At 41.1% G+C, this 23,507-nt stretch overlaps 1 protein-coding gene across 2 annotated transcripts in view; it reads left to right on the top strand.

Moving 5' to 3' along the window:
• The window catches only part of MSRA (methionine sulfoxide reductase A), a 266,247-nt gene that overhangs the window by 161,669 nt on the left and 81,071 nt on the right, over positions 1-23,507 (top strand). For both annotated transcript variants that reach the window (XM_052693598.1, XM_052693591.1), the window contains one exon: positions 14,976-15,082. In XM_052693598.1, coding sequence (XP_052549558.1) covers positions 14,976-15,082 — 107 coding nt within the window. The remainder of the gene's footprint in view (positions 1-14,975; positions 15,083-23,507) is intronic.

Here is a 23,507-nt window from a genome sequence, read left to right as displayed (position 1 = left end):
GGGAGTCAGAAACAATTTCTCCAAGTCTCTGGAAACATCTTTATGATATTGGAGGAATCAGTTTGTCATGGTGCAAGCAGGATGGCTGTTAAGCATGGTGCTATTCGTAATTATGTTGATCTTTTGGAAGATTGAAGTCTTACATCTGTTAAAGATTTCAGCTCAATCTGAGGCAGCTTTAAAGGATGATTCTTTGTTGCTTTCATAAAATCGTGGAATCACAGAATCATTCAGGTTGGAGAAGACCACTAGGGTCATCAAGTCCAACCAATCACCCAGTCGCCCTTATGCCTGCTACCCCATGTCCCTCAGAGCCACATCTCTACATCAATAGTCATACATTTCTTCTTAGCAGAAAAAAAGCCCAAATACTGTTCCCTCCTTTTGAAAACATACCTGGAGCCAATGAAAAATCCACTCGTCTCCTTTATCACCTTCCTCTCTTGAAAACTTTATGCTTGTTTCGGTAGTTTTGCTCCTTGTATTTATCAAGAGTATCCAGTGCTTCCCAGCTACGACAGTTCTCAATTCTCTCTCTGTACACAAATCCTATTGTCTTTCATTGCTGCTTCTGGCTCCTGTTTGTATTTCTGGTAGCTGAAGGAGCTGAGGGGAAGGCAGGGCCCAATGGCCTTAGCAGCCCTCTGACACAAGGGTGTAGGGCAAAGATAGCCATGGCCATCGCTGCCTAAGAGCTTCTAGAAAATGACTTCTACTCATTCCTTGAGTATACAGAAAACCAAAGCTAGCGGTAAGTAATCTCATTTGTCCTTTCTGTCATGAAGAAGTCCTTATCTTGCCTGTGTTTGTCCAGGAAATGTAAGCAGAACTGATATTTTTCCAGCAGTTAAGGACCATCTGTACTACAACAAACTCATCACCTGCCAGATTCATTCAGAACATCTCTTAGTCCATAAGTCTTGTGTATCCACGATAAAGAAGAGATGTATGAGCTGTTTCTCCTCCCTGTGACCTTCCAAACAGTTTGGCATTTAGCCTTAGTGCTGATACATGAATTCTCCAGATTAATATCTGGTTTTCGTTGTGCTGACCCGTTTTAGTTGCAGAGGGTATATTTATTTCTCACCAGTTTTGAAGGACTGTACTTTTTTTAGACATCACATAAGGAATCTATCATCTGCAAATAATTAAAATTAGACACTGGAAATGACATTGTATTGCTAATGAGCAGATGTGTCTACTTACACCAGTGGAAGAACAGCTGTACACATAAAAAATGCTGCAGCGACCCTAAACTAACATTATGTATTCTGCTACAGGCCTGTAACTTGATTTAGAGATTGAAGGGGAAAAAAAAACTCTCCATGTAAAATATATTCATTTTTGACTTTTTTTTTTTTTTATTTCTGTGAATCTCTTCCCCTTATAATTTGAATGAAATCTTCGAGTCTCAGATTGATGCACAAACACCTTTGCCGTCTACTTCAGATGTAATTAAAAGCCCTGATAGTTTCAGCATTATCACAAGCAGCAGAAACACAAACCTATTGTCACCAGGCACATTAAATATATTCAAAATATAATTACAGACCCCCTCGGGAGCCATTCCTGGTCCCATACTCTTCAATATTTTCATTAATGACTTAGAAGATATAGTGGAGAGGATACTAATTAAATCTGTGGTAAAGACGATGCCAGTAGGCTCTTGGAGGAAAGGAATAAAACCCAGCTCTGGGTTGATAAATCGAAAAAGCCATGGAAATTGATGTACTGATACTCAGTGATGATAAATGTATATTGGTTCATGCAGGACTGGATATTCAACAATGGGAATATGGAATATATTCTAATTTCTGCTCTTACCTCAAGGAGGGAAGGTTTAGATTGGGTCTCAGGGGGAAGTTCTTTACCAAATGTGTCGTGAGATGCTGAAACAGGCTGCCCAGAGAGGCTGTGGATGCCCCGTCTCTGGAAGTGTTCAAGGCCAAGTTGGATGGGGCCCTGGGCAGCCTGGTCAGGTGGAGGTTGGTGGCACTGCATGTGGCAGGGGGTTGGAGATTTATGGAGATTATGGAGATAAAGGTTGGAGGCAGCCTGGGCTGCAGTGAGCACGTCCTGGTTAAGTTCGTGATCTCAAGGGATGTGGGCCTGGCAAACAGTGGCGTCAGGACCCTGAACTTTGGAAGAGCAAACTTTAAGGTTCTCAATGGACTGTTGACCAAGATTCCCCGGGATGCTGTCTTTATAGACAAAGATATTGAAGAGAGTTGGCTACTCTTCAAGGATGCCATTGTGAGAGCACAAGAGCCCTCCATTCCTATGAATAAGAAAGCGGGCAGAGGAGGTAGGAAACTGACATGGCTCAGCAAGGACCTGCTGGGCACACTGAGGGCAAAGGAAGGTGCGTACAAGCTCTGGAAACAAGGCTGTGTCACCTGGGAAGAATACAGGGATGTCATCAGGACCTGCAGACATGGGATTAGGAAGGCCAAGGCGCAGGCAGAGCTGAACTTGACAAGGGATGTGAAAAACAATAGGAAGACTTTCTACAGGTACATTGGCCAGAAGAGACAAGTCAAAGCTCGTGTGCCTCCTCTGGTAAATGTAAAGGGAGAACCATCTTCAATGGATGAAGAAATGGCTGAGGTACTGAATGAGTTCTTTGCCTCGGTCTTCACTGGTCGCCAGGATTCCAGTATTTCTCACGTCCCTGAGCCCTGCATCCCTAAACCTCTGGGTGGGGACCAGGGCAGTAAATCCCCCCACTGTAAGGGCAGAACAAGTCCGAGATCACTTCATGAGACTGAATGTGTACAGGTCTATGGGCTGGATGGCTGCATCCCAGGGTTCTGAAGGAGCTGGCTGAGGTGGTTGCCGAGCTGCTCTCCATCATATTTGAAAAGTCGTGGCTGTCAGGTGAGGTCCTGGGTGACTGGAGGAAGGGTGACGTTGCTCCCCTTTACAAGAAAGGGAACAAGGAGGACCTGGGGAACTACAGGCCAGTGAGTCTCTATGCCTGGGAAGATGATGGAACAGATCCTCCTGGATGACATGCTTGATCATATGAGGAATGAGCGTGTGATCAGAGACAGCCGGCATGGTTTCACCAGGGGAAGGTCATGCTTGACCAATCTGGTGGCCTTCAGTGATGGAGTGATGGCATCAGTGGACAAGGGAAAGGTGACTGATGTCATTTACCTGGACTTGAGCAAGGCCTTTGACACGGTCCTCCACCACATCCTTATCTCCAAAATGGAGGGATGTGGATTTGATGGGTGGACCACTCTATGTATAAGAAACTGGTAGAAAGGGCTGCAGACAGAGGGTGGTCATCAATGGCTCTGTGTCCGGGTGGAGGCCGGTAACGAGTGGCGTCCCCCAGTGCTCTGTCTTGGGACCGGTGCTCTGTAACATCTTCATCAATATCAACTATGGAATCGAGTGCATCCTCAGAAAGTTTGCTGACAGCACCAGGCTGAGTGGTGCGGTTGACATCGTGGCAGGAAGGGATGCCATGCAGACGGACCTCAGCAGGCTGGAAAGGTGGGCCTGGGTGAACCTGATGAGGTTCAACACAGCAAAGTGCAGAGTTTGGCACTTGGGCTGGAGGAATCCCAGGCATCCATACAGACTGGAAGGAGCGGTCCTTGAGAGCAGCCCTGTGGGGAAGGACCTGGGGGTCCTGATGGATGAAAAGCTTAACATGAGCCAGCAGTGTGTTCTCGCAGCTCGGAAAGCAAATGCTATCCTGGATTCCATCAGCAGAGGGGTGGCCAGCAGGGACAGGGAGGTGATTGTCCCCCACTATTCTGCCCTTGTGAGCCCCATCTGGAGCACTGAGTCCAGATCTGGAGCCCCCAATAAAAGAAAGACAGGGAGCTGTTGAAGAGGGTCCAGAGGAGCCACAAAGATGATCAGGGGGCTGGAGCACCTCCCCTACGAAGACAGGCTGAGGGAGCTGGGCTTGTTCAGCCTGGAGAAAAGAAGGCTGCGGGGTGACCTCATTGCAGCCTTTCAGTACCTAAAGGGAGCCTACAAACAGCAGGGGAATCAACTCTGCAAGGGTAGATAACAGCAGGACAAGGGGAAATGGCTTTAAGTTGAGTGAGGGAAGATTTTGGTTGGATGTCAGGGGAAAGTGATGTCAGTACCTCACCTCACCACTATGAGAGTGGTGAGGTGCTGGAACAGCTGCCCAGAGAGGCTGTGATGCCCCGTCCATCCCTGGAGGTGTTCAAGGCCAGGTTGGATGGGGCCCTGGGCAGCCTGGGCTGCTATGAAATGTGGAGGTTGGTGGCCGTGCCTGTGGCAGGGGGTTGAAGCTTTGTGATCCTTGAGGTCCCTTCCAACCCAACCATTCTGTGATTCTGTGATCCTTGAGGTCCTTTATGGTCCACCAGCTATTTTATGATCCTATGAAATCTCACTGTTGGGACATATTTGTCTGAGGTCTAGCCATCCCTCCAGCAACCAATTTAGTGGTCTCCTGTCCATAATCTCTTCATACATATCTGTGGTCTATACTTTTTGCGAGGCAAGTAACAAAAATACTCTTTGTCTGTAATGCTTCTCTACTGTTGCACTTTGAGAATGCAACTTCTTTTCTTTCAAGAACTGAAATGCCTAATGATGTGCTGTTCTCATTTTTTGTCCTTCCTCCAGAACAAAATACGCATTAAAAATACTTATTATAAGGCTGTTTTGCGTCCCCAGGAACTTCATCTGACATGACCTTATTTGCATATTATACTCTTTTTATCCGTATAAATTAGAATAGACTTTTTCTGACCTAAATTTCCAGTTTAGTAGCTGTTGTTTTCCGTGGCACAGTGAGAAGCTGAGATTTGACTTTGCATCTTTTTTAATGAAGGGAAGCATTAGCCAGTGTTGTGCTTGCTGAGATTGCTGAAGAATTTGCATTATGAAGTGAAGCAGTTCTGGCTCAAGGGCAAAATTCCATCTGGGTTCTGATTTCTTCTTTGCTTTAAACTACTAGTGGTTTATTTCTTTCATTTATGACAACAATGTGTTATCCAGTTTTCCAGAACTACTAAAAGCAAACTTTCAGTATTGCTAAGTAAAATGGTACCTTGAAGATAAGAAAGGCCGTGGTATTAGTCTTTTATTCCATTGAGGGTAATGTGGTGACTGTTATGCCACAGAAAACATGTATGTACCACTCACCTGAAGGAATTCCATTTGTTTATGATTTCTATGTCTGCTAAGAACAATTTTGGAAAATGCATCTGTTCTCTTACAAGCTTCCCTGGGGGTTGGGGATTGATGATCCTTGAGGTTCCTTCCGACCCAAGCCATTCTATGATTCCTTGAGATCCCTTCTGCATCAGTTCACAATTGCAGCGTAGATGTGATTGTAACAGAGGGGAGGAGGAAAGGAAGAGTAAGGGAATATTCGTTTTAATTCAAGTTTGTTTATTCGTTCAGTGAGTTCTTAAGGAACATTTGAACTTCTCAATGTTTGAGTGTCATCATTAGCATTCAAATTTCAAAGGAATCAAAGTGCATGCGGTGTGAATAATGGCAGCTACTTCTGCATTTGCATTTACAGTATTAGAAAAGGGCAAACTATGGCCTTTTTCCTGCAGAATTTTGTGATGAACGGTTCCAATGTTTGTACAATTAAACAAAATTAGAACAAAATGAAACCAAACATTTCTTTTCTTCTTCAAGTAACCCACTTGTGAATTTACTGCACTTGGGTCTAGAAATCCGCGGCACTGAAGCGTGGTATCATTAATCATAGTTTATGGTGATTATTAGTAGGCTTTTAATCTTTGTTTTCATGTATAATTAGGTACAAGAGGTCAAAGCCGACTCTATTCTAAACAACAGTATTTTCAGTGAATGACTGTTTTTCTCTGCTTGCAATTTTCTCTTGCATATTTATAAGAGCATACTTGTCTGTATTTTAAGAGAGCAGTGTCCCATGAGTTTATCTGCTGATAAAAGCAAATGACAACACTGTAATTTTTATTATCTCTAATTATTTTTATTACTATTGCAGTAACACCTAGTGGATCATAACAGGTTTAGATCAGAAGAGATTTAGAAGAGAAAGGAGAAGGCACATGAAGAGAACAATAACGAATCTGTGAGATCCCACTGCTGAGCTCTGCTGAGCTAATTCCTGATCAGAATTTCTGCATTTCTTAGTTATGTTTGCTCACTTTATCAGTAGTTGTTCAGCTTTTTGTAAGCATTACAGTGATGGGAGTCCATGAAGAACGGGGCAATGATGGCCCAACTCAGATGTCTAAACAGAGATATCTTTTGCCACACCAGAACCTGTGTGCATTCTGCCTGTCAGCAGTGCTTTAGAAAATGTGGGGTTCCCATATGCCTCACATCATATCCTCCAGGCTTTTGCAGATATCTCTGCTCCATGCATTTATTTGGTGTTGAATACTATCAACTTAGGTTGGATTTTCCTGGCCAGCATAGATGTGTCAGGTGGAATAAAGCTTGAATTAGAGCCACATAGGTATAGATATTTCCATGGAGCTTCCATGGCTGATAATGGAGATCTAGTAACATGGTGGACTCACCTCAACCACGTGTGTGCGGTCAGTTTTTGGTTGTCTAAGCCTGGAAGCTTAATTCCAGCTGCATCAGTTACATCAAGAATTGCTAAAAGTTGTGGCTTTCACTCCTGCCCCAACTTCATCCAGCCCTGAGAAAGATTTTTAAGAGAAGGCATCTCTGATGGGGCCTAATGTCTATTTATGACAGAAGTCTAAAACCTTTCAAAAACTAATCATATAACTTTTAATGACAGTTAAGCAAAAAAATTTGTCTGCCATGAAGGATGACTTGCACATATGCTCTCCATTCCACTTGCCTGTTCTGTGCACTAGTGGTAAAGGTGTATTATCAATTAATAATTAGAAATGGATTAAAGTTCCTGTCCTCCAGTAGCATTCAATTCGTTGTGACACTCGTTAATAATTAAACTGTGGTTTTATGTGGGCTCAGTTAGATCATCCATTTCATTCACAGGTCAAAGAGCATTCAAAAATGCATTCAAACAATGTTATGTTTGATTTAAATAATAATTAAGCATATAGGGAAATCCTGACAAGGGGAAATGGTTTTAAGTTGAAGGAGGGAAGATTTAGGTTGGATGTCGGGGGGAAGTTCTTTACAGAGAGAGTGGTGAGGTGCTGGAACAGCTGCTCAGAAAGGCTGTGATGCCCCGTCCATCCCTGGAGGTGTTCAAGGCCAGGTTGGATGGGGCCCTGGGCAGCCTGGGCTGCTATGAAATGTGGAGGTTGGTGGCCCTGCGTGTGGTGGGGGGTTGGAGCTTCATCATCCTTGAGAACCCTTCCAATCCAACACATTCCATGATTCAATGATTCTGTGATTCTCTTTCAAAGCCTTCATTCGGACTTTCTAATTGTGTAAAATGTTTGAACTATCTTGAGAAGCAATCTTCATAGCTATAGAATAATAATACCATAAAAATAAGGAAAGAGAATAGATTAGAGACAGATCCCCAGTGAGTTTACTACTGTTACTTTGCTTTGGTTGCAGCAGTGTGTTGGCCATCAGCGATGGGAATAGATAAGGTTTCTTGTTGCATCAAATTATGAATCGTGGCAGCAATTCATCCCATTTCCACAGAATGTTATCACTAAAAATGAAGGAGTGTGTTCTCCTGTGTGTCCATACTTTGGGGTATGCTACGGCATTAATGATGAATCTGTCGTCAGAAAAGATTCTCTTTAAGTCTATAGCTTCTGTTATTTCATCCAGTGAGTGTTTAGAGGCTGTTCTTGACAAAGATCATTTACTCCAGCGCTGGCAATCCTAAGGAAGTATTCTGTGATGCCTTCATCCTTGGAGATATTCAGAATGGAATGGGATGAGATCATGGGAAGCCCGCTTGAACTGACACTCCTTTGAGCAGGGTTGGACTAGAGATGTCCACAAGACCTTTTCCTACACCAGCATATCCCCAATTCTATTTTAGCTTTAAAGATGCACCAGAAAACCTGGCAATCTTGTGACTTGATAAAGATTAAAGAAAAAAAAAAATGCCTGTCACTAGACGTTTTTGCAGCTGAAGCTATATTTATGTTTTCATTTAAAAAACATTGTAGACATGATGATCTAAGTACACATACAAGTCAGAATTTATAGGGAAAGCTTTGGTCCCAAACCAAATGGGAAAGACCAGAACTGCAGTATCTTTCTTGACACTGAAAACCTCCAGTACTGAAAGCTCTGCAAAGCTTGTTTCCTATTGATAGTACGTTCCCTTTAATGTGTACAAACTCATTATTGGATTGTAACCTTCTGAAGAAGCTCTTTCATATCTCATTTATCCTTCCCGTGCTCCAGCACCTTGAAATTCATCAAGAACTCTCAATCCACAGCACAGTCGCTACCTTCTTTTCTATTAACATTTTTCTCCTTTAATCATATGCCATAAAGAGTTCTACTTTCCCTTGGCAACTTTTAAACTGTATGGATGTAATCATTACAGTGAGTGATGACATCAAGCCAGGGTGACATGGCGCAATTGATTTTTACTAAATAATTATATGATGAGCTGGAGGAAGGAGTTATATTAGTGTTAACTCAGCAAGCATTGACTGGGGGAAAGAAAATGACTAATCAGTATATCAGCTTTCTGTGGGTCTAAGAAAATAAGTGACAGCTGCAGGAAAGCCTATAAATCTCAGGGAAAAGAAAAAAAAAGAGAGATAAAAATAAGAGCTATGAACTGCCCTTTAAAATTTCACTAGGTGACACAGAAGACAGTAACAGACCTCAGTCATTTATCTCCATTTTGCTTGGGATACTCTGTGAAGAGCACGGTTGACTAATGATGCCATTACTTTCTTTTATTATTTTTAAATGGGGAGAAGAGAAGAAGTGTTGCACAAGTATTACTTTTAAGTCATCAGAAGGTTGAGTCTTCAGAAGAAATTCCTGATTTAGAAAGAAATAAAGTATATTTTGCATCATTCCTCCATAGGAATGTACTCAAAAATCACTGTTTGGAAAGATTCTGTACGTTTGCAGGGAATTTTCCATTTCTAAAGGAAAAAAAAAAAAAAAAAAAGGAAATACATGTTGTTATTAATGCTTTGGGTTTGCCTATTTCTTACTGCCTATAAGATGCTCGGAAGTTAGAGAGGAAGGACAAGCACCATGTAAGAAGCATCTCAATACAAGTTCAAGCTTGGTGTGATAGCAGGACAGCTGCTTTAAAGGAGCAACTCTTTGGCCAGGAATACATAATAACTTTCACAAGGTGTAGAAAATGTGGAAGTGAAAGCACTGACCAGCTGCATAGGGGCAGGGATGCTTTCATGTGTTCTGATCATCCAAATCAAAGAAGAGCTGGTACTTGCTACTTTGATACCAAAAGAAAGATGGGAGACCCAAACTAAGTCTAAGCACTACCCAGGTGCTTCAGGTGATATCAGATTGTTGGTAAGAGTCATTTAGAGTCATTTCTTTGACTGTTTTCTTCATTTTGGGAAACGATGATTTCTCTAGTGGCAATCTATGTGTGTACTTTCATTGCATGGCACTCTCAATCTTTTGCAGAAACTGAGGTAGCACTACAGCTGCCATTCCTGTGCTCACAAATTTCTGTTTCTCCTACTTATCAGAGGTGGTCAGAGCAAGCTCTTTGAGAGCAGTCAGCTCTTTGGGGCATTTCTTGATTAATTGGTGTTCTAATCTCTGCTGGCACAGTGGAGAAATTTTATGGTCTCCAGAGCGGTCCAGACTGTGAACCACTGAGATGCTTGGTCAGCCAAAGTGAAATTCCTAAATATGATCCGTGCCCAAGATTTAAATACATTTAGAGCTCCAAACGCCTCCATCCATCCTGGTTCTCCAGAGACAAGAGCTTACAAAGACTGGCTAATGCCAGGCACTGGGCTTTGGGCTTGTGCTCTTTGGCATCATGCAGCCTGATCCAAAACCATGTAATTTTCTGTCTTGCCAGAGGAATGCAAACTCTGCTTGTCTGTCAGTTCTAAAATCAGCCATTGTACCTAAGCATCCCTTTGATGGGAGAATTTTAGTGTTGTCTTCAGCATGAAAGCTGATTTTCTTTGCCTCAGGTATCAACAGCAAGTGCCAGCCTTTTGACTCCAGGATGTATTTGTTCCCGTTACTGATGGATGTGTTCCTCATGTCCTGCTCAGGGAGACAGATATTTGCATTTTAGCCAGTCACTGTCTTACAGCCAGATGAAACAGAGTGATCTTGCAAACTTTGGGCTGACCAAAGGGGTTCTGGGTGCTGTGGGACCAAACATGGAGCTCAAGGATTTGTCTATTCATCCTCTTGCACCAGATAAGAAGCAGGTAAATCACCCAGGTTGTAGCTTCATCTGCTTCGTAGCAGGGACATTGGGTAGCCCCTGAAACTCTGCCGGGTTGTCTTTAAACGTAGAATTTCTGATCTTCACAGTGAACAAGCCCTCCTGACAGTGACAGAGCATTGACACAGGTTACCCAGAGAGGTTATGGAGTCTCTATCATTGGAGATGTCCAAAAGCTGCCTAAACATGGTCCTGGGCAACTTGCTGTGGGTGTCTGTCCCTGCTTGAGCAGAGGCTGGACCATAGATGGCCTCCAGAGAGCCCTTCTAACCTCATCTGTTGTACAGGTCTGTATTAATGCTTACAACAGGTTTATGAAGAGCCCAAATCCAGCGCTCCTGTTAATTGCTCCTAAGAAAATAACAGTAGGTAACCAAAAATCTACAGGTGACAAACCTTAACATTGGTAAGAGTGCATAAGAAATCTGTGAAAATTGCTGTCTGGATCTGTTGGTACCACCGACGTTGTAGAATCTTAAGTAGATGTCTGTACTTGTAAGAGGCAGATGGATGAAAATATCCACCTAGGTCTGGCATAGGATTTAAAAATGGAAGGAACAAATGTCTTCAGGTGTCAGCATGTAAACTGTTCCATAAACAGTGTCTTTGGAGCATCATTTGGTTGATGAATGTAGTTCAGTAATTGGCTATCTAGATTTACTTTTAAATATATGTCATTACAGAGTTATTTCACTTATGTTTTATGGTTGTGTCTGAAATTTTGCAAAAAAATTGGAAACTTCTGAAATTGTACAGTTGCAGAATCAATCGTTCTCTCCCAAAAAAACAGTATAAAGAGGTTTGTGATGGTCTTACAAGGAATAGGAGAGTCAGGAAAGGCCATAGCCAAGTATGGATATCTCATTAAAATGTATGGATTAAAAGGTGGTCCTCTTTTGAAGTTTCAGTGGATTGCAGGATGTGTATAGCTTGCAATTAATTCTTCTACTCTGCAGCAGATTCTTCTGAATGCTGTTGTTGCATGCAGTTGCATATGTAGGTTGATCTGGCAAATAGCTTGCTCAGGATCTTCTTCATTCCCGTCCCTTTGTGGTTAGCAATGTCTAATAATGAGAGTGTCAAAAGACAGTGCTTCTAATGCTTTGTGAGTAGATTTAATGTTCACTTTAGTAAACCTTCAATTTAATTTTGGAAAATTGACATCTTAGGTAAGTAACTTTGATTTCTCCGAACCACCACCATCCCTATGTTTCGTACATGTTTCAGAATAAAAGACCTGGCATCTGGGAACCTGCTTTAGCAGGGGGTTGGACTAGATGATCTCCAGAGCTCCCTTCCCACCTCTACAGTTCTGTCATGCTGGATTGAAAGCTGAGAAAGTTCAGGCCCTACTGACAGGGTCTGAACCCCATGTGTTATATCCTTGAGGAAAAAAGTTTGCAACAACCATAAATTCTGTCCCTGCGTTAGCAGGTTTTGCACACAGAATGGCTGTAAGGCATCTTGCAGAAGGACAGTTAGAGGCAATCAGCCTTCCCCTGTGCAGAAGATCATACTGTACTGAAGATGCTCAGTGCATGTTCTCTAGGAATTATTTCTTATTCCAGTGTGGGGATTTACACAAACCTGATTCACTTTTTCAATTTGGAATTAATAGAAAAATCATTTGCATCCCTTAAAAAGAGGAGTCCAACATGCATCCAGAGGAGCTGGAATAAGTGGCAACAAAGCTGACAATCTGATATGAATAGCTTCTGATTGAGCAGCACACAGTATCTTCCAATAACTTTAGCATCTTTATTAAATTAATTATTCATATTTTCTCATTCCTATCTGAAGCCTAATGTGCATAGCTGTGGTATTATTTGAACACAGTGAGACAGCGTGGCACGACAGACAAACTAAGAATGACATTCCAGCAAAGGAAGGAGAGTTAACTAGAGATGACACAGTGGGATTTTTAGATCGCCAAGCAGAGATCATTTCTGATTTAGTAGCAATTCTTTCAGACAAAGACAAGATAGTTAAACTCAATCATCCTACCACAGTTGTTTACTAAATTGAATTTCCTGCCTTGTTTGCTACTCATTGAGTTAGTGAATCTCAACACGGAAGAGTTGCCAGAGGGTTTTAAAAAATCCATGATGGACCTTTGAGAAGTAAGTTTGCACGTGTGAAGTACGTTACAAATAGCAATAACAAATAACAAATAGCAATAGGAACAGTGGTGCTTGATTATTCTGTGCACATGGAATTTGTTTTATTTCAGTATCTTGTAACCTGTGTGGCTTTGGCAGATTATGTGCTAGCTACTTATCATGATAGATTTAGGTACAAGTTGTTATGAAACCATCAAGAAAGGGTATTGATACAGTGTTCACATGATGAATGCTCTTCACTATTTTGATGTTGTCTTATTTCCCATCTGGATTTTGAATTCTTTTGCTTTCAATTGCTCCATCTTGTTATGCAGTTTTGGCAAGACTGAAGAGCCTTGTCTTTGAGGTTACTTCCCTATTTGCATTTATAAATCAGAGTCAGTTCTCCTCTTCAATAAATTAATTGAACTGATCACTTTCTTATCTCTATGTAATGGTTGCATGTGCATATATTAAATGATCTTGTTTACCTTCTCACTCAGAATATCATGAACAGGAACTCATACTATAATGCACTCTAGAAATGCATGCTAGAAACTGTCGTACCAGGTAGTGATCGTCCATTTACAGAGATTTTTACTATCTACTCCCCAGTCAGTTCTCAATTGGTTTGTTAAGCAATAAATAGATCTGTAGAATGCCAACGCTTAAGTACAAACATAAATCACCATTAACATATCCTGGCAAAACTAATGCTTAGCTGCCCTGGATTCATTTTACGCCAAACTATTCCTTAGCACTGGCTTTGTAGTCACTCTCTACCATCCTAGAATAACTTGTAAATAAACAAGGAAAATATTATGTGCCCTGCAGAGCTTGCTATTAAGTAATGATGAAGAACGTTGTTGTTGTTATTATGTGTAGCAATGTAACATTTTAGTGCTTAAAGCCTAACCCAAACAATGTGAAAACTCCATAGGATTTTTCAGAATCAATTTCACTCGTAAGTGTTGTTGGTTATTGAATGGGCTTTTAGTTCAAATGAATCTTTTAGGATATTTCTGTGTCTCATTTTCTCTGTAGTCCTGACATGTTGATGCTGATCTTCAGAGGGACTTCTGCAGTGTAGGACAGTCCAGAGATGAGTCCTAATGATTTCCACTTTGTCTTGAGCTGTAGACATTTGGACATTTGGGAATAATCAGCTTTTTTGAGTCTGCTTCAGAGATGGGTTTTTCACTCACTCAAGTTCAATAAATAAGTTTTGTTACATCAAAAGCAAAAGCTTTTTTGTTTCTTTGTTTGCTTGTTTGTTTGTTTTCCAAACGCATGATAGGAACAAGGTTATGAAAGACTGAAACTGCAAAACTGCAGTTCTAGATCAGCTTTCATGCTTGATGCTAAAGCATTTATGGAACGATCCATAGCAAAACTGGCTTCCAGAATTTCTGCCTGAGGGGATGGGAGTGGACAGTGATGGAAGGCAGCAAAGCCTTTGTCCACTGAAGCTCCCTATGACTGCATCATGCCAAGCTGTGTCAGGGCAGCTGCTTAAGGGAATAGGACCCTTTATTTTATAGTTTTGTAGGTAGAGTCTAGCTCTGAATTTGGAAATATGTGCATGAGCAAATTCATGCAACTGGGTTTTTGAAATGAATGCATCAGCAGTAAATGGGCTAATCCTTGTACCAAAGTTATGTATTTATGGTGTTGTTTTTGGGACTTAGTGAGCATGTAAAATTAGGTTTTTTATTCTTAATGTTAAATATAAAAAGTATTACATACTTCTGCCATCCATATTATCAAATTTGGGTTGCAAATAGAATTTAGTAGAGAGCTCATATATACCGTTATTTTCTACTTCTGCCAGACACCAGAAAGCTTTAAGGGTTGCTGTTCCTAAGCGTTGCTCACTCTAAAATCCATACCTTCTCCCAACTTTCTTAGCACGTTCCTCTACCAAAGTCCTTTTTGGAGTTCAGACTTCACAAGAATCCTTTCTTCTCTTTATAAGTAACGGTGGTGATGGTGTGAATTAATAACTTTGCTCCAAACTTGGTTAAGCAGTATGTGCATGCTAGTTTTTATCAGAGTTTCAGGTATCAGGGTTATCAGGTGATGGTTTATGAATAGAAGAGAATGGGTAGTTATCTCCATGGATATTTCTCTCATTAAGATGTAATCCTCCAGCACAAGAAAATGTTTAAGCACTTGATAAAATCCAAGTTTTATTTATAGCGTTTGCATGGTTCAAAGCAAATATTTTAGAAGTATCTTGATTACAGTAACTGCAGCTTGATTATTTGAGGCTTTACATCTGTATTTGACTACTGTGTGATTTACCAAAATGTAAAATATTCACATTTCATTTGCACATCATTTCAAAGGAAGCATTAGAATTGAATCTCCTCTGGACTATTCAACTAAAGAAACACTTGGTCTTTCTAAAAACACCTATGGAATATGCACATGAGAGACAGTTCTAACCCAGGAGAATGGAAAGTCCTAAATTTGAGTCTGCTAGGCTTACATGTTGCAACTCATTCACTTACAAGCAGGATCCTCATGGAGTGATTTTCTTTCTCCAGGAATGCGGCAAGGTAATGACATTGGCACTCAGTATCGTTCAGCCATCTACACCTTTTCCCAAGAACAGATGGAAGCTGCCTTGAAATCTAAGGAAGAATATCAAAAGGTAATGTTGGGCAGAGTGTGGCAGTGCTTCCCATGTTGATCAGAGGTCAAGGAAATTTCTCACAGCACCCCATCGCTGCTCGTGCTGCATGCTTTCTCTGTGTTGATGTTGGAGGTCCTCACTCTAATACTGAAGTTGAATCTTATTTGCTCTGAATTCCAGTTGTTACGAAGAAGCTTGTTTGTGTGCGTGACAACTTGATGCAAAAATAAAGTATTTAGTTACTTGTACAGAGACAATTTAATGTCTTTCAGAGACTTTTTTCATGTGGGCTCCTCAGAGCAAAGCTTGGTGTCCTCAAAGCTACTGAAGTGCATCTGGGCCCCATACTCTGATAGGTGAAGCCAGTGTCTCAGACCCCAAAGTTCTTGAACTCTGGGGAAAAGTCCTCCTCAGCATGTCAACTTGGGATCTTAAGATTTCCTACCTGCTGGTTCTGAGATGCTTTTATTCCCCGAATTCCTTTGTTTAAATGTGGCATTCAGTGACTTCAGAAGGCCGTTTGTTTCGATGCGTGAGAGAAGGATGATTATTTGATTTACCTTTCCTGTACACAGTCTTGTTTTTCAGTGAAGATGAATTCTGTCTATCCCCTGCCATGCAAGCTATTATAGGCCTGGGTTTAATGAAAGACAGAGAGATTACTGTGTCCTTTAGTGTTGCTGCATTGTAATTTCTGTCTGATCTGTCTAGTGGTCCTGCAAGGCAACATCCAGTGTCTGCTGCAAAAAAATATGACTTCATGTAACTTACAGGAAATAAATTATTCACCTAGGGCATCAGTGCAACAGATAAACTATTAAATGGTACTGTGAGCTTTCATGCATTCACTTGTGCTACAATTCCACGTAAGCATTATTAAAGATTTGGGGATTTGGTGAATATCTAATGTTAAAACAAAGAAATCTGTTCTGAAGAGTTATGCTGTCTCAATCAGAGGCAGGCACCAAGGCATGGAAGGATATGCATGTGGTTTTTATAAGCATATGCATGACGTTGGTTGATCATTGAGCTTGATCTGTGTTTGCAGGACTGTTGGCATTATTTTGTCTGTGAAGGGATGAACTACAGATAACTAAGCTGCAATTTGTTCCTAGCAATGGGATAGCTCTGCATATAAATCAAATATTCAATGGTGTATATGTTTTCTTGTGAGTAGCTGAATGCATGGGGACAATCAGTCTTTCAGGTGTGCATCTATTAGCAGAGCAGTTTCTGAAGGCTTGGTATTCATATTTATCATGCTGAACTTCTTTCTACTCACTGGTTACCTGAGATCCATCACTTTTCCAAATTGTTTTTTGTTCCCATTTATTAACATCTGCTGACCACTGTCTCACTCTAAATCTTCCAGCTTTCAGTTTGCTTTCCCAAATCTATTATTCTCTGCAGTTATTTGTCATTAAATTAATACTGACTTGAAAGCAAAATTACAATGCAGGAGATTGCAATATGATATTACAGAATTTTCCATCATCAAATAGATTTTCTTAATAGCACAATATAAAATTTACCTACTTTGAAGTCTCTCACCATTTCAAAAGTCTGTATAATTAGTGCATTTATGTAATTAGGCGCAACTCTGTAAGTGGTCACATGTAGAGCTCATTTTTGCACTAATGGAGAAGGAAGGAAGGGACTGTATTGCCAGCAAAGGAACCAGAGCAAATATGTACTGAAATTCCTAGAGGAAATACAGTTTCTACATAGTATTTTCTCGTGTTATCAACAACAATATCTACAGTGTTATCTACTGTGGGATTGCAGCAGCAGTAAAATGGTTGAATTGGAAACACACTGAGCAAACAATATGTTCAGGAATCCCTTTTCATATTAAATGCCTTGCATTACATTACTTTAAGGAAATGCAATTTCCTTATTATTGCACTAATTTAAAGCAAATGCCAAATTCTTCTGGCAGGTGTACATTTCTTTACACCCGATAATGGCAGATTAAAAAAAAGTAAGGATGGAATAAAACTTGATTTTTCCATGATGGTCAGCATTGAATGTTCCAAATAGGGAAAGAACTAGAATCTGAGAATCATAGAATCATTAAGGTTGGAAAAAGACCTCTAAGATCATGGAATCTAATCCTAACCCATCTCCATCATACCCACTAGCCATGTCCCTCATAAATATTAGAGCTATGGTAACCTCAATAAGTGAGTTTACTCAGTATGAATGACCATTTGGTTTTCTGGCCCTGCAAACAAACAAAAACTGGGGTAGTTTATTTATTTGTCAATGTATAATTGTGTAAGTATGTGGTCTTGAATGCCTTTTTTCAGCTGATGACCCAGAAGAGAATGGAGAATAGCCTTCCAAATAGAATACTACGTGTTTGCTTGAGGTGTTTTGTTTGTTTGTTTTGAAGCGAGGAATGATCGTTATTGCAAAGGAGTTGGTTTTGTTCACTGAAACTACCCAACTTCAAGATTTATGTCTTGAATTTCTGCCAGATTTGCAGGCTAGCCCAAAGCCAGATAGGTGCGTTCAGCTCTTTGTACTTTTAGAGTGCAGATTGGGCTGGGAAGAGCAGATGAGCCGAACAAAATTCTCAGCGCCGAAGACCTAAAATGCACAATGTGCATTTCAGGGTTTGTTTTTCATTACCTATTGCTTGGTCCCATGTACCATTAGCTGGACTAGTGGTGCATTTCTGGTCTCTCTCCATCCAAAAGAATTAGGTTCATCCATCTCGAGACCATTCTGTGACGTGAACCTACATGTGGTAAGTGGCAATGATCAGAAGACGTTAGAAAAGCACACTTGTGCTACAGACTGAATGCTGATGTAGCTTACACACTTATGGTAGTGCCGTGCTCGAGTGCAAAAATACCACAATAAGTGCACCATATCCACAGCTTATACCAGCCTGCTGATGTGATCTGTGATCATCCCTGAGCCCAAGTATCCTGTAAGGGCTACATCTGTTTTAAGTTGTGAAGCTTGTTGCTGTTCATGCAGCTGTTTTAACAGCTGAGAAATGGCAATCCAGCAATGAATATGCATTGAGCCATGCGTCCTTAGCTGTCAATGAAGCTGAATGCATGTGGGCAGAGTCAGCTAGTGGCAATTCAGTTCTGCTGCTGGTAAATTGTAACACTGCGTATGCGTAATAAGAAAAACATAAAATGAGGGCCAGGGCTTGGTGAAAATGCTGTGAATGAGCTGTTCTATCAGTTTTGCCTGAAGCTGAAGTTTTTTAATACAGTTGAACCTGAGGTTACTCAATTTTCAAGACAGTTGCTAGGTTGGATTTGGTTTTCAAATGATTTATCTGGGCAGTAATCCAAATAGCAAAATTACTAGTGGATGAAACTTTGTATTCACTTTTTTTTTTTCTGAATCACGGGACTGCATTTGTTTTGTCAAGCTGCTAATGCAGGGATTTCAGGCCCCAAGAATATATCGAGCCCCATCACCGCAGTTGACTTATATTAAGGTAGCACCCCCCAAAAATGAACATCTCTGCATCTTCACATAGGAGAGCACAGGGAATAAACAACGTGCTCAGAGAGCAAAATGCAAGTCTATTACTTTGCTGCAAAAGCAGATATTTGGTAGGAGAAGAGCTGCCCACACAGCAATAAAGGGCCTCTCTGTGAATGATTATGAACTGAATTCTGAGCTCTTGGCAGAGGTGTTATGTGATGTGAGCAGTGATAAGGTCCTGGTGTTATGTGCTCTTATAGTGGTAACCTTGAGAAACTAATATGGGCTCGAACAGGCAGAAGAATAGGAATGTTGAGGTTTCATGAAAATGCTAAAAATGTGGCCTTTACAGAAGCCCCATAGAACTGTTTTCTTTTTTTATGGAACACACAGGAGTTACAGATGAATAAAGAGGTAACTGTTTAGTTTTGTTTGATGGAACTCTGCTAGAAGTAATGCAATGCATTCTTTTCAGGATTTGAGCTGTAAGGCTATAATTTTGGAAAGTTTCTCTGCTGGAAAAGATTGTGACACTAATAGGAATCCTCTCTGCAATCTAAATCAGCTAGTCAAAAGATTGAGAAAGCAAAATAAAGCAATAACTGTACCAAAACTGGAGTTAAACAGAAAAAAAATAAAGAGAAACAATGCTAATGGTTTGCTTTGGGGCCTGCAGGTATCTTGAAGGAATTCAAAAAGCATTGTACCTAGACATGAAGAGATTGAATTTTAAAAAAATATAATTTAGTGTAAATAGATAAGATCCAGGCAAGTGGAATTAACTAATTGCCCAGTCTGTCAGTCTGGAGAACATCCTCTGTGTGGAAATGTTGGGACTGAAAGCTGCAGACAGGAGGGAATGAGGTCTGATGTGGAGAGGAGAAGCTGAGCCGTACTGCAGCTTTTTCTTCACCTTAGCAGCTATGTTTTGATGAAGAACTGAAGAAGATACTTAATTAAATAAATGAAACTCTGTGAGAGTCATTTTTCTTGGCTTTTCATCAAAGTGTTATTTTCAGTTAATCTAGCAAATGAGTTGGTGTGACAAGCATGAATTTGACCAAACACCTACAATTTATTTTTGAATCAAGCAATGAAAGAATTCATATGTGGTACAAAATTCCCTCTTGGCATCACTCTACAGGACCTAATACAGTTGTGCCATGGATCTGATCAGTGTTTATAAATATCTACAGGGAGGTGGGAGGCAAATGGGTGAGGCCAGACTCTTCTTGGTGGTGTGTAGCAACAGAACAAGGAGCAATGGCCTGAGACTTGTACATAGGAAGTTCTGTACAAACATGTGGAAGAACTTCTTTACAGTAAGGGTGATGCAGCACTGGCACAGGCTGCCCAGAGAGGTGGTGGAGTCTCCTTCTGTGGAGTCATTCAAGACCTGTCTGGATGCCAACCTGTGTGACCTATTGTAGGGAACTGCTTTAGCAGGGGGCTGGACTCCGTGATCTCTTGAGGCCCCTTCCAACTCCTGCAGTGTTGGGATTTTGTGATTTACTCACATGCAGCTGAGAAAGGAATTCCTCAACCAATAACTTCAGATCCTATTGGTTTCACAAGTGTACACATTGGAGCATCTGAACTTGAAACATCTTTCTTTATATAAATATTTGTGCTTCTGTGTTTTTTCATTCTTTTTGTTGTTGTTTTGGCCAACCTCCTGCCAGCCCATGATGCACATGCACTCCTTAGGGTACTGTTTCTGTCCTGTGTAGGTATCTGAAGTACATTGGGGGCAACTCAAATAGTGCTGAACGCTAATGGAATGGAGTGAAATAGAATAAAATTATTAAGATTGGAAAAGAAAACATCTAAGATCTCCAAGTCCAACCCCAGCCCAACCCCACCATGCCCGCTGACCATCTACATCTCCACAGACATCTCCACAGACATCTCCATGGTTCTTGAACACCTCCACGGATGGTGACCCCACCACCTCCCTGGGCAGCCTGTTCCAATGCCTGACCACACTTTCTGAGAAGAAATTTTTCCTAATATCTGATCTGATTACATTTAGCTAGCTGATTTTAGGCACACTCTGGTCTCTCATGGCTCTAATGGAAACTGATATACCATGGCTGCAATAGAAGCTGATGTATTATGACTGTAATGGAAGCTGTTATACCATGACTGCAATGGCAACTCTCAAAGCTCTCTCAGATGTGGACTCTGCTAGGTGTAAAACAGGTTGTGAGGGATGGATGCATTTTTCAGAGTAAGAGAAGCTTTCATAAACACTCTCTGGAATGATGTGGCAAACCACTCAAGTCTTCAACTGCAAAACCAAGTGGCATATATTTGACATGCTAGAAAGGAACGGAGATTTAGAAGCTGGAGTTCTCTGGCCAGCATAGTGAGCAAGCAAACAAATTGGTCGGGGTTGTATCTGTTGAAGCAAGGAAATGCTATTTACAGATCTGCAGGATCCAGCCATTCTGAGCTAAATTTTGGTTGAATGAAGGAATGCTTTGTGGAGTGAATGTGCAACATTCAGCCAGAGCTTTCTGTAGCATTCTGTGTGAATATTGAGCACGCTTTCACTTTTTTTTTTTTTTTTTTTTTGGCAGAGAGGAGTTAAATAGGTCTTTAAAAAAAGTAGGTTGTTGTTAATAAAACAGCCTAATAGAGTCAATAAAAAAAATAACACCTGCTTACTCCTCTTCAAATTATGTCTATTTCAGAGCTTTACGTATCGAATTATCTTTGCTTCACTCTGAAGTGAATAGTAGCTACTTGATTCCTGATTGATGCTGGTAGTTCTTATGAAAATAAGCAAGCCTGATCTGATAAGCTAAGCCATTATTTATTTTGTAATCACTCATCTGTGCTACAGAGATACCCTTTTTATGTTCATCCCTCTCTGAGAAAGCTGCATTCAGCTGCAGTTGAGGAGGTTTTGTGTGAACAGTTGCAAACTCCTTTCATGTTTACCTAAAACTGCAGAAAATGTGCCTTCCTTGTCACACCCAGAAAACTCGGTCACTGTGCAGCAGGAAGATCACTGAGGACTAATACATGCTTTTGACTGCATTTCTTCATCACCATTGAGATGACTTTATTTTGAAAGACTGAAACCCATAGAACATGGTGGTGGGGTGCTGGCAATAGGTTGCCCAGAGTGGTGATGGTGCCCCATCCTTGCAGACAGCCAAGGTCAGGCTGGATGGGCTCTGAGCACTGATGGAGCTGTGGGTGTCCCTGCTCAGTGCAGGGGAGTTGAACCAGATGGCCTTTAAAGATCCCTTCCAACTCCATTTGATGATTCTTTGACATGAAAACACCAGTGAGCATCCCTGAAAGCACAGGACTAAAGACAGCTCCCAAAACCCACTTAGGCACTCCAAGCTATGCTGAATGCAGCGTGTTATCCGTTGAACATTGCTTCTGTTCCCCTGGATGCAGCTACAGCCCAAACTCCTTGCTTTTATTGATGCTGCACAAGTCAAGATTGTTTTAGCTTTCTCTTCTGCATACATGCTGTTCATTTGATGAAAGGCCGGGCTTTTCACTTAGCCCTTTGACTGCTGTGAATACACTTAATCATGGATTTGAAGTTAGACCTATGAGCAGCATTATGAAACCATACTTTCTATTTTATAATGACTTTTTTTTTCAGCTTGGAGGTCATGGGGTTCAGCAAAGAAACCATTTTCTTTATTGTACTGTGAGCATGAACCTGGGGCTTCAAGCTAACACTTATATTGGACATTGAAAGTAATATTTGAAATTGCCTTACTGTAAACCAATGTAAATATCAAATAGATTTGAATCTAAGAGTGCTCTGTAAATGAAACATTTCCTGCTTTGTGCTGCCTGCTCTGTTCAACATGGTGTTCCATCCCTGGAGGCACTCAAGGCCAGGCTGGATGGGGAAGCCTGAGCTGGTGGGGAGCCGCCAGCCCACAGCGGGGTTTGGAGCCCCATGGTCATTAAGGTCCCTTCCCCACAAGCCATGCTATGATTCTGTGACATCCTAAATTTGTCAAGTCATCTGGTTTTCATATATTTAGGTAGATGAATTGTCAATCCATGGGGCAGGTCTGCGTGCTATTGCAAAAGATAAAGATTTAAAGGGTTCAGCTGACTTGCCCACAGGAGCTTAGTGCTCGCTGAGATGTCCTACCCCATCTGACGAGGTCTCCAGCTGTCATCCCATGTGGGCATAGGTCTCTCTTAGGTCTTGAGTCACAACAGTGGAGCAACACAGTGGAGCCTGTAGTGATATCAGCACACTCATGCTCAATACCTTTACATCAGCCTGCAAAGATATTCCTACACAGTTTGGTGGCATCAAGAGCCGTTCTGAAGGGCTTCTGGTTCAGCCTTTTAATTCCTTGATCTTGATTATTCATCTGTTATAGCACTCTAAAAGTTTCACAAGCATATCAAATGTCAGGAGCATAATTTTAATAATGGTATTAATAACGATGGGTTAAGTGTACACAGTGCTTTACAGGGAAGAAGATAGGGTTCATTCTCTTAAGGAAGCTCTTAAGGATCTTCATTTCACTTAGAGCTTAGTTATGAGGAGGAAATGATAAAATAGTATAGGAGAAGGTAGAGGCAAAGGAAAGAAAGGATTAAAAACCATTTTTAGGATTAGCTATTGCTGTTCTGTGTTGTAACTTTTTATCTTGGAGTTTAATGTAGCCCTTAAAGATGACATGAGCAACAGTTCCAGGAAACAAAACCAGAGAAATAGTCTTGAGAAGCGTTGAGAATGTTGTGTTGTATGTCTGCTCTGACTTGTGAATCCTTCTTTGTCCAGGTGAAAGATGTTGGCTTATGTTGGGACTTCTTGCACTGACCTGGAGAGGGGGAAGGGACTTGGCTGGGTTTGCAGTTTCTGTACAAGTTTCCAAAATGAAACAAAAAGCTCTCTCTCTTTTTTTTTTTAATAGCATTTTTAATGAATACAGTGAGACTGAGAGAACTACTTTTGCTGTCCAAACAGCTTGCCTGTCCGTACTGC

This window comes from Tympanuchus pallidicinctus, unplaced genomic scaffold (assembly GCF_026119805.1).
Source record: "Tympanuchus pallidicinctus isolate F22 unplaced genomic scaffold, pur_lepc_1.0 scaffold1, whole genome shotgun sequence".
In the NCBI taxonomy this organism is placed as follows: Eukaryota; Metazoa; Chordata; class Aves; order Galliformes; family Phasianidae; genus Tympanuchus; species Tympanuchus pallidicinctus.
The sequence above is the reverse complement of the archived record's forward strand: the minus strand, read 5'-3'. Positions and strand labels throughout refer to the sequence as shown.